The following is a 12,347-nucleotide window of genomic DNA, read 5'->3' as shown; positions in this document are numbered from 1 at the left end:
CTGCTATCAAGTCTCTCCTCAGCCTCCGCCACTCTAGACAGAACAACGCAAGTTTCTCTAGCCTCTCCTTATAGCTCATACCTTCTAATCTGGGCAGCATCTGGTAAACTTCTTCTGCACCCTGTTAAAGGCCTCCACATTCTTCCTGTAATGTGGCAGCTAGAATTGAATGTTTTTGCTTAGTTATAATCCGTTATGTCACTAACTTAGTCCACGTTTAATGACAGACCATCAATTTGAAAGTTTAACTTGATTCCTGTCTATGAAAGGCCTTCTGACCTGTTGGATTTTCCTGCATTTTCTGTTTGTTTTCTTATCATAGGATATCTTAGTTATCCTGTGAGGGCTTTTCACATTGTGTGAATGGTCTTTCCTACTGTGTCTCACTAGTGATGGAAAAGATACAGAAATTCAACAACACAATCTTCACTTCTTCACCTACTTTACATCTGAGGACTATGTGTTCCTCGGATCAAGGCGAGGAAAAATGGCAATGATTTATAGATGTCCTTTTTTCATATTTCAATGTACAAAGCAATGTAACATATCTATTGCATGTGCTTGTTTTCCCAGCACTTTTAATGGCTAATTTTTAAAAATAAATTTCAGCAGCGTTCAGTTATTAATTTTTGTTTTTGGTTGCTATTAACCTATAATCTTTGGACACCTAAATGCAGATTATACTCAAAGAAATTATGTCTGTTATAAGTTATCACAGTTTTTAAAAGTGTCCATGACTCCACATTTGTTTCAAGCCAAAACTTAATGTGCTCTTTCATTTTAGATGTTGAATTACTCAATTTGTTTTCTGCTTTTAGGCCAGTGGGGTCGATGTATTGGTGAAGATTGTGGTCCAAATGGAGTACAAAGTAGAACAGTGTGGTGTGTCCACATTGAAGGCTGGACAACACACCATTCCCACTGTAAGTATGAAGAGAGACCAGAAATTCAGAGAGACTGTTTCAAGGTGTGTGACTGGCATCAGGAACTTTTTGAGTGGGAATTCTCAAAATGGGGAGATTGTACACTTCATATTGCTTCAAATAAAGTTGAACCAAGGACCTCCAATTGTGTCACTGCCCAGCAGGGATTGCAGCATAGGAAAGTATACTGCATACGAAAATCCAACCGATCGGTGGTGTTAGACGAGATTTGTGAATTCTTTACACCTAAGCCTGCCTCGGACCAAGCCTGCCTCATTCCCTGCCCACAAGACTGTGTTGTGTCGGAGTTCTCTATTTGGTCAGCCTGCAGCAAAGGTTGTGGGAAAGGATTACAACACCGTGTTCGTTCTGTATTATCACCACCCTTGTATGGTGGTAATACCTGCCCGTCTCTAACGGAAACTAGAAGCTGTGATATACAGATCTCCTGTTTGGTTGGGGAGGATGAGTTTCAGTACAGTCTAAAAGTAGGTCCCTGGAGTGACTGCAGACTGCCACATCAAAGACAAATCTGGCAAAATGGCAACACAGTGCTGAACTTTAGTTTGCAATCGTCAGGAAAGAAACATGCGAAGCATCCAATGCACCAGCATTCCAAGGCATGGGATGTAGAAATAGGATATCAAACAAGACATGTACATTGTGTGAGAAGCGATGGAAGGAACGCCATGCTAAGGTAACATCATTGTTCCAGGTTTTTGCCTGTTAACAAAGATTAGTCAGCGTTCTGTGGAGTAAACAAATGCAGCAAGTTTTGATGTATTACGCTAAATATTTTTACTCTTGCACCTTTCTAGCTGAATAAAGATTGAATCACTAACTGCAGTTTATTGCACTTCCATAACAGCATTCCAAACAATGAAGAGGGAGATTGTCATTATTTGAAAAATGAAGCAAAAGTATGGAAGAGATGCAATAATTTGTATTTTATAAATGTTCTGGATTTTCATTTGGATAACCTGGTGCCCTTTTCAGCCCTTTGTAGAAATGGGTTACAAGGCGGGAGGGCTGGCAAAATGGCAGATGAAGATTTCAGAAGGGGAGTCTGATGCCTCATCACTGCCATACCATAATATTTGTCAACAGAGGGGAAGTTGGCAACTCAGATGCCAGCCTAGATACCAATTGATCCACTTCAGTGAACAACGAAGGACACATTCTCCTTCCATTGGCATTTTGCCTGCCTCATTTGGGGATGGAGAGAATGGGAGCCTTACTACAGAGACACGCATGTGAAACTTGGTTGGGTTGTAGAAGGTTAGAGTGTGAGGGTGTTATGGGGACACCATGATTCATGTTGAGATATCCCCAGATGCTGTGGCTGCCCTCACCTGAAAATGCTTCTGGTATTCAATTCACATGCCCCCAGTTGGTGGGCCCTTGTATACCCCAGATTTTGATGTTGTCCTTTTATTGAGGTATCTTTTCCCTGGAGTTGCAACCTCAGTGCTGTTGACTGCAAGAGGTGACCATCTAATTGAAAAACGAATAAAATACCGTGGATGCTGGAAATCAGAAACAAAAGCAGGAATTGCTGGAAAAACTTAGCAGGTCTGGCAATATCTGAAGAGAGAAAGCAGACTCAATATTTTGGGTCTAGACCTTTCTTCAGAACTTCTTATTGGTTGACTGCTCTCCTTAGTGGAACAATGGTACCAGCAGCTTCCTCTTAATTGATACTGCCAGCAATATGCCAAAGTGGGTCCACCACCTACATAGGAATTGCTTTCAGTGTTGGCAATGAGACCATTATCAACAAAATTCACCTCACAATAATACTTTTGTAGTCCTCATGCAGCATTGTGAAGCTTCTTTAAATAACAGTCGTAGCCACTTGTCCAATAATTCAAGTTAATTCAGTTTCTTAGAAAACTTGACACAATTCAATTAATAGGATAGAATCCCTACAGTTTGGAAACAGGCCCTTCAACCCAACAAGTCCACACCGACCTTCCGAAGAGGTATCCACCCAGACCCAATTGCCTACTCTATACTTACCCCTGACTAATATACCTAACCTACACATCCCTGAGCACATTGGACAATTTAGCATTGCCAATTCACCTAACCTGCACATCTTTGAATTGTGGGAGGAAACTGGAGCACCTGGAAGAAACATAGACATGGGAGAAATGTGCAAACTCCACACAGCCAGTTGCCCGAGGCTGGAATCAAACCTGAGTCCCTTGCACTGTGAGACAGTAGTGCTAACCACTGAGTCACCATTCCGCCCCAAATTATTTTGTAACTAACTATTCCAGTCACATTTATTGTGATAAAATTAACAACTTCACTCTAGTATCCAAAATAAACTTGATGCGAGAATAAATATACTAGATAACCCTGTCTTTGTTCCCACTAAATCACAGCATGCACTGCTTTATAAGCCCAAGAGCATCAAAAGAATAATGCTAAGTCTCCTTGGAACTATGAGGCCTAATTATTGGTAAATAATTTAATTAAAGGTATACCTTTTTAGGACATCTTCAAATCAATGATAGTTTAAATGGTTCTTTGTCAACTGACAACATACTCAAAAAGTATGTACACTGTTGAATTGGGGTAGACATCATAAATGAATAACACACTATTGAATCATAAGCTAAAGTAAGATGATATCTTTAGAATGACAGTTCTTAATTTCAATAACAATAAAGGCATCTGGGTGGGTATATTACTCGGAAGTGTTTAGAAGGTCATGGGCAAAGTGCTGGGAGATGGGACTAGTTTAGGATTAGTTACATTAGTTGAGGATAGCTGGTCAACATGAACTAGTTGGACCGAAGGGTCTGTTTCCATGCTGTACATCTCTATCACTATATGACGCTAATTGCAATATATTTTACACATTTGTCCATTGTGAAAATCCAAATAGATTATGATTTGGAGTTGCCGGTGTTGGACTGGGGTGTACAAAGTTAAAAATCATACAACACCATGTTATAGTCTAACAGGTTTAATTGGAAGCACACTAGCTTTCGGAGCATCGCTCCTTCATCAGGTGATTGTGGTGGGCTCAATTGTAGCACAGAATTCATAGCAAAAATTTACAGTGTGATGTAACTGAAATTATACATTGAAAAATTGATTGTATGTTAAGCCTTTCATCTGTTAGAATACAGTGATAGTTTCAGTTCTTTCATGTGTAAATCACAAAATCTTTTTTTAAAAGTTGCATTCTCGAGTTAGCTGTTAACAATGGTGATAGCTAGACAATATGTTGAAGGTGTTGGCTCCCTGTGTTCTCTGTCTATGCCATGATGTTTAGATTGATTCTAATCTAAAAAGTGAGATAACAGAGTTTTACATAAATTCATGCAGTTTTTGAGCTCAGAGTTCTACTTGAATTCATGCAGTTTTTGAGCAAAGTATAATGTAACTCTGAAAGTACAAATTCACCCCACAAAATATATGTGTGCATGTGGGTCTTTGTCTGTGTGTGTGTGCCTGTCTAGGGTGGGGGTTGTAAGTGTGAGAAAGTGTGTGTGTGCATGTGTGTGTAGTGAGTGCAGAGTGTCTTAAGTCTGTAAGGGGGTGCATGTGTGCGTGTGGGAGTGTGTGTGTCTATAAGGGTGTGTGTGGGTGTCTGTGTGCGCGTCTGTGTGTACCTGTGTCCATGTGTATGTGAGAGTGTGTGTGGATAGGAATATCTGTGTGTGTTTATAGTGTAATGGTGATCACTTGTAACGTGACATGAACCCAAGGTCCCGGTTGAGGCCCTCCCTATGGGTACCGAACTTAGCTATCAGCCTCTGCTTGGCCACTTTTCTCTGCTGCCTGTCCCGAAGTCTACCTTGGGGGATGGTCACCCAAAGATCCGAGGCCAAATGTCCTGGACCACTGAAGTGTTCCCCAACCGGGAGGGAACCCTCCTGTCTATTGGTTGTTGAGCGGTGCCCATTCATCCGTTGTCGTAGCCTTTGCTCGGTTTCCCCAATGTACCATGCCTCCGGGCATACTTGCCTGCAACATATAAGATAGACAACATTGGCTAAGTCTCATGAAAACCTGCCATGTCAAGGTGGGAGGAGTTCCCATGCGTAATAGTGGTATCTATGTCCACAATCTGACACGTTTTGCAACGTCCAGCATGACAGGGGTGTATGGAGTTGTCCTGAGAGCCAGGCAGTTTGCTACGAACAATGATCTGTTTGAGGTTTGGCGGTTGTTTAAAGGCATGTAGTGGAGGTGTGGGGAAGGTCTTGGTGCGGTGCTCATCCTCATTGATAATGTGTTGTAGGTCACGAAGAATTTTTCAGCTCCTGGGAAGTACTGACCAACGAAGGGTACCCTGTCAGTTGCAGCACATGTCTGTCTCCTGAAAAGGTCATTAAGGTTCCTTGGTGTGGCACGTCGGAACTGGCGGTTGATGAGTTGAGTATCGTACCCCGTTCTTGTGAGGGCATCCTTGAGTACTTCCAGGTGTCCGTCACGTTCCTCCTCATCTGAGCAGATCCAGTGTATGCGTAGGGCTTGTCCATAGGGAATGGTTGTTTTAATATGTTTTGGGTGGAAGCTGGAGAAGTGTAGCATTGTGAGGTTGTCTGTGGGTTTGCGGTAGAGTGTGGTGCTGAGGTGTCCATTCTTAATGGAGACGCATGTGTCCAAGAATTAGACAGATAGCCAAGAGTAGTCCATGGTGAGTTTGATGGTGGGATGAAACTTGTTGATGTCACTGCATAGGTTTATCAGTGACTCCTTGCCATGGGTCCAGAGGAAGAAAATGTCGTCAATTAACCTAGTGTACAATGTTGGTTGGAGAACCTGCATAGAGAAGAAGTCTTGTTCGAACCTGTGCATAAAAATTTTGGCATATTTGGGTGAAAATTTGGTCCCCATGGCTGTTCCATGAGTCTGGATGAAGAACTGGTTGTCAAAGGTGAAGACGTTGTGATCCAGGATAAAGTTGATGAGTTGTAGGATGGTGTTTGGAGACTGGCAGTTGTTGGTGTTGAGTACTGAGGCTGTTGCCGCAATGCCATCATTGTGGGGGACACTGATGTACAGTGCAGAAATGTCCATTGTGACAAGGAATGTTCCCGGTTTGACTGGTCTGTGGGTGCTGAGTTTCTGTAAGGAATCCGTAGTGTCGCGACAGAAGCTGGAGATCCCCTGTACAATTGGTTTCAAGATGCCTTCCACATAGCCGGAGAGATTCTCACATATAGTCCCATTGCCCAACACGATGGGACGTCCCGGTGTGTTGACTTTGTGTACCTTTGGAAGGCAGTAGAAGTCGCCTACACGAGAAGTACGTGGGATGAGGGCACGTAGGGAACTCTGAAGGACTGGATCAAAAGTTCTGATCAGTGTGTTTAATTCTCAAGTGTGTTCTTTGGTCGGATCAGCTGGTAGTTGCCTGTAGTGTTCCTGGTTGTTCAGTTGTCGATACACTTCCTTGCAGTAATCTGTTCTATTCTGAATGACAATGGCTCCTCCTTTATCTGCTGGTTTGGTGACAATGTTGTGATTGATTTTGAGAGCCTGGATGGCATTGCTCTGTGAACGGGTGATGTTTAGCTCTACCTTGTGGGTACGGCTGATGAATCTGGCATTTGTATATTCCCTGACAGTTTGAGCATACATGTCAAGCCCAGGGCAGCAGCCCTCCAGTGGGGTCCATGTTGACACCTTCTTTGGTCGCTCCTCAACAGATCCCTGTGATGACTATTCCAGTTCATCAGTGGGCTCATTGGGATCACTGCCAGCACCTTGAAAGAATTCCCGGAGTCTCATTCATGTGATGAACTCCTCTATATCTGCTGCCAGAACCAAAAGGTCCGTTTTGGTGGTGGGGCAGAAGTTGAGACCCCTACTCAGGACTTCAATCTCTTCTGGTCGAAGGGTGTGGTCCGATAAGTTGATAATAGACTTCCCCGCAGTGATAATGTTGTACTGTGGTTCCAGGGCAGGCTTTGATATTACTGGTGAGAATGCCAAGTTTCTCCAGTTTTTTTTGTTCTTGGCATGCATGTACGTGGTGTAGTTTTGTCGCCTTGTCTGTTTGGCAATGTCACATGATTGTACTGATGTATCCTGGGTGCAGGCTGTGAGTGTGGGCTCCATCTGAATTTCAAGGTTGCAGTGCCTGCTGTAGAGTTGGTGCACGAGATGATTGAAGAGTTTACGAGAGGTGCGGTGGCAAAGTCTCTCTGCGTAGTCTGTGTTGTAGGTTGACCTAAGTGGGTTCGTGATCCGTAATCCTTTCGTATCTTTCCTGCTTGCCTGCATTCCTGTAGAAACTTGGTGTCTGTGTCGATATGTGCAATCTTCTTGGAGATCCTCTCCACTTTAAGCCGATGGTTAGTGGTGCCGATAGTAGTAATGATTTGGAGATGCCGGTGTTGAACTGGGGTGTACAAAGTTAAAAATCACACAACACCAGGTTATAGTCCTACAGGTTTCATCAGTACAATTATGTGACATTGCCAAACAGACAAGGCGACAAAACTACACCACGTACATGCACGCCAAAAACAAAAAACTGGAGAAACTTGGCATTCTCACCAGTAATAGCAAAGCCTGCCCTGGAGCCACAGTAGACCAGAAGAGATTGAAGTCCTGAGTAGTGGTCTTAACTTCTGCCCCACCACCAAAATGGACCTGTTGGTTCAGGCAGCAGACACGGAGGAGTTCATCAGATGAATGAGACTCCGGGAATTCTTTCAAGGTGCCGGCAGTGATCCCAATGAGCCCACTGATGAACTGGAATAGTCATCACAGGGATCTGTTGAGGAGAGACCAAAGAAGGTGTCAACATGGACCCCACCGGAGGGCCGCTGCCCTGGGCTTGACATGTATGCTCAAACCGTCAGGGAATATACAAATGCCAGATTCATCAGCCGTACCCACAAGGTAGAGCTAAACATCACCCGTTCACAAAGCAATGTCATCCAGGCTCTCAAAATCAATCACAACATTGTCAACAAAACAGCAGATGAAGGAGGAGCCATTGTCATTCAGAATAGAGCAGATTACTGCAATGAAGTGTACCGACAACTGAACAACCAGGAACACTACAGGCAACTACCAGATGATCCGACCAAAGAACACACTTGAGAATTAAACACACTGATCAGAACTTTTGATCCAGTCCTTCAGAGTTCCCTACGCGCCTTCATCCCATGTACTTCTCGTGTAGGCGACTTCTACTGCCTTCCAAAGGTACACAAAGCCAACACACCGGGACGTCCCATCATGTCGGGCAATAGGACCCTATGTGAGAATCTCTCCGGCTATGTGGAAGGCATCTTGAAACCGATTGTACAGGGGATCTCCAGCTTCTGTCGCGACACTACGGATTCCTTACAGAAACTCAGCACCCACAGACCAGTCAAACCGGGAACATTCCTTGTCACAATGGACATTTCTGCACTGTACATCAGTGTCCCCCACAATGATGGCATTGCGGCAACAGCCTCAGTACTCAACACCAACAACTGCCAGTCTCCAAACACCATCCTACAACTCATCCACTTTATCCTGGATCACAACGTCTTCACCTTTGACAACCAGTTCTTCATCCAGACACACGGAACAGCCACGGGGACCAAATTTTCACCCCAATATGCCAAAACTTTTATGCACAGGTTCGAACAAGACTTCTTCTTTATGCAGGATCTCCAACCAACATTGTACACTAGGTACATTGACGGCATTCTCTTCCTCTGTGACCCATGGCAAGGAGTCACTGATAAAACTACACAGTGACATCAACAAGTTTCATCCCACCATCAAACTCACCATGGACTACTCTCGACTATCTGTCTCATTCTTGGACACATGCGTCTCCATCAAGAATGGACACCTCAGCACCACACTCTACCGCAAATCCAGAGACAACCTCACAATGCTACACTTCTCCAGCTTCCACCCAAAACATATTAAAACAACCATTCCCTATGGACAAGCCCTACGCATACACCGGATCTGCTTAGATAAGGAGGTACGTTACGGACACCTGGAAGTACTCAGGGATGCCCTCACAAGAACGGGGTACGATGCTTAACTCATCAACCACTAGTTCCGATGTGCCACAGCAAGGAACCGTAATGACTTCCTCAGGAGACAGACATGTGCTGCAACTGACAGGGTACCCTGTGTTGTTCAGTACTTCCCAGGAGCTGAAAAATTACGCTATGTTCTTTGTGACCTACAACACATTATCAATGAGGATGAGCACCGCGCCAAGACATTCCCCACACCTCCACTACTTGTCTTTAAATAACCGCCAAACCTCAAACAGATCATTGTTCGTAGCAAACTGTCTGGCTCTCAGGACAAGTCCATACAACCCTGTCATGGTGGACGCTGCAAGACATATCACATTGTGGACACAAATACCACTATTACGCTTGGGAACACCTCCCACCTTGTACATGGCAGGTACTCATGTGACTCAGCCAACGTTGTCTATCTTATACGTTGCAGGCAAGGATGCCCGGAGGCATGGTACGTTGGGGAAACCGAGCAAAGGCTACGACAACAGATGAATGGGCACCGCACAACAATCAATAGACAGGAGGGTTCCCTCCCAGTTGGGGAACACTTCAGTGGTCTAGGACATTCAGCCTCGGACCTTCGGGTGACCATCCCCCAAGGCGGACTTCGGGACAGGCAGCAGAGAAAAGTGGCCGAGCAGAGGCTGATAGCTAAGTTCGGTACCCGTAGGGAGGGCCTCAACCGGGACCTTGGGTTCATGTCACATTACAGGTGATCACCATTGCACTACACACACACAGATATTCCTACACACACACACACTCTCACATACACATGGAAGCAGGTACATACAGACGCGCACACAGACACCCACACACACATTCCCACACTCACTCATGCACCCCCTCACAGACTTAACACACTCTGCACTCACTACACACACACACGCACACACACACTTTCTCACACTTACAACCCCCACCACAAACAGACATACACACACAAACAGACAATGACCCACATGCACACATATATTTTGTGGGGTGAATTTGTACTTGCAGAGTTACATTGTACTTTGCTCAAAAACTGCATGCATTCATGTAGAACTCTGAGCTCAAAAATTGCATGAATTTATGTAAAATTTTTATCTCACTTTTTAGATTAGAATCAATCTAAACATCATGGCACAGACAGAGAACACAGGGGCCAACATCTTCAACATATTGTCTAGCTATCACCATTGTTAACAGCTAACCCGAGAATGCAACTTTTAAAAAAAGGTTTTGTGATTTACACATGAAAGAAGTGAAACTATCACTGTATTCTAATAGATGAAAGGCTTAACAGACAATCAATTTTTCAATGTAAAATTTCAGTTACATCACACTGTAAATTTTTGCTATAAATTCTGTGTGTTAGGATTGAGCCCTCCACTATCAGCTGATGAAGGAGCGTTGCTCCAAAAGCTAGTGTGCTTCCAATTAAACCTGTTGGACTATAACCTGGTATTGTGTGATGTTTAACCAAATAGATTATGATATTCAGTGCACCATTAAATGTACATCTATTTTAATGTAATTCCTTTTTACATTGTGGAAAAGTATTTATGTACGTTTTATACTGATAGTAGAAGCTAAAAATAACTTAGGCTACAGCAACTCTCAAAGCATTTCCTTACTTGGAAAGCTGTCACCATATTCTTGTCACCTGCTGTCTCTAAACCTGTTGTAGTTATCCTCTTTAAGAACCTCATTGTCTTTTCAAAATGTATTGCTATCCTGTCTGAAGTTATATAACCTTTCTGAATGCTGCCAAAATTGTTTTCCAGGTTGCCACTGATTCCCTTTACAAAGTCACCATTACCTATCCATTTTCCCATATAAATGTAATTGGCTTTAAGCAAATTTGCATATCACTGACAATGTAATTGAAATGCCAGCACATGAAGCACAGATATGCCATATGACACTTTTACGATCCTACTAAAATGTGTTCAATTGAGCATTTATCACAAAAAAGTTACACCCCTCTGCCTAAGCTGTGATTCTTGCTGCTTGGATATATTCCAGTTGTTGTTGCACTAAGCAGTGGAGGATAATTAGTTTACATTCGATATTTTTTCCCATGGTAATAAGATAACATTCAAATTACCTGCTTAGATTCAATTAGTGAGAATGGACACATATTAGGTGAAACAATATGGCATCATAAGGTACAGAGAGACAATAACAAGGAGACTCCCCGGTAGCAAGAAGCATGATACGGTTTCAGTCTCTGTCTCTAATGAAATCTCATTTGCAGGAAACCTATTCAAATGGGATCATTTTAATCAGTTTTATTCAGCTGGAAGCCAAAATGTGTATTTATGCATCATTTATCGTATTTGCCTCCTGCGTTGTTGTTCATTTTCTTGCAAACATTTTCCATGCTCAGAACATTGCAACCTTTGAACATTAATCCTGTAGATTCTGACTTATCTCAAAGGATTAACATTCGAATCATGATAACCTGTGAAGCCTTGAAACTGGTTATGAAGATAATTACAGGACAGTGAGATAGTACAGACTTTTTCCAAATGTATAAGGCATTTCAACTAAATTGTAAAACATTTCAGGAGCTAATTAACTGCTTTTCTATGAATAGTTTGCAGTTGTCTACTTGCCTTTTGCAGCATTTAGATGACTTGTTCTTGCCTTGGTGTTGGTGATGTGCTTAACTAAAAGCTACGAAGTGGCTATTTCAGAAACTTCCTGTAGTTTTTTTTTGTGTCAACCCAACTACTATACACCATAGAATTAAGGCTAACCTGTATGGTGTTAAATTGCTGAGTTTGTAAACCATCAGTCATAGGCTGAGTTTGAAAACGTTCCAACTATTGCAGCCCTGAGATATAGAGTGAATGGTCGCTTAACCTGTTGATAACTGCAACCAAAATTTTCTGCTGAGCTTTTGAAACAGGAGTTGGTCATTCAGCCCCTTGAACTTACTCTGCTATTCTAGACAATGGCTGATCATCTCGGTGAAAGTGAGGACTGCAGATGCTGAAAACTAGATAATATCGTGGCACTGGGAAAGCACTGCAAGTCAGGTAGAATCTGATGAGCAGGAGAGTTGATGTTTTGGGCAAAAGCCCTTCATCAGGAATGAGACTGTGAGCCGAGGGGGTGGTAAAATAAATGAGAGGGGGGTGGGGTTGGGGGGAAGGTAGCTGAGAGTGCGATGGATCGATTGAGATGGGGGTAATGATGATAGGTCGGAGAGGAGGGCGGAGATGGTGGTGGGAAGGAAGATGGACAGATAGGACAGATCATGAAGGCGGTGCCAAGTTGAAGGGTTGGAACTGGGATAAGGTGGGGGGAGGGGAAACGAGGAAACTGGTGAAATCCACATTGATGCTGTAGGTTTGGAGGATCCTGAGGGAGAAGATGAGATGTTCTTACTCCACGTGACTGGTGGGCAGGG

The 12,347-nt window shown here is 43.3% G+C and overlaps 1 protein-coding gene across 1 annotated transcript in view; it reads left to right on the top strand.

The window, feature by feature from the left end:
- Positions 1-458: 458 nt before the first annotated feature.
- thsd7ba (thrombospondin, type I, domain containing 7Ba) overlaps positions 459-12,347 on the top strand; it is a 578,787-nt gene continuing 566,898 nt past the window's right edge. Inside the window, exons 1-2 of the mRNA XM_060827743.1 lie at positions 459-477; positions 819-1,620. Coding sequence (XP_060683726.1) covers positions 459-477; positions 819-1,620 — 821 coding nt within the window. The remainder of the gene's footprint in view (positions 478-818; positions 1,621-12,347) is intronic.

This window comes from Hemiscyllium ocellatum, chromosome 7 (genome assembly GCF_020745735.1).
Source record: "Hemiscyllium ocellatum isolate sHemOce1 chromosome 7, sHemOce1.pat.X.cur, whole genome shotgun sequence".
In the NCBI taxonomy this organism is placed as follows: Eukaryota; Metazoa; Chordata; class Chondrichthyes; order Orectolobiformes; family Hemiscylliidae; genus Hemiscyllium; species Hemiscyllium ocellatum.
The sequence above is the reverse complement of the archived record's forward strand: the minus strand, read 5'-3'. Positions and strand labels throughout refer to the sequence as shown.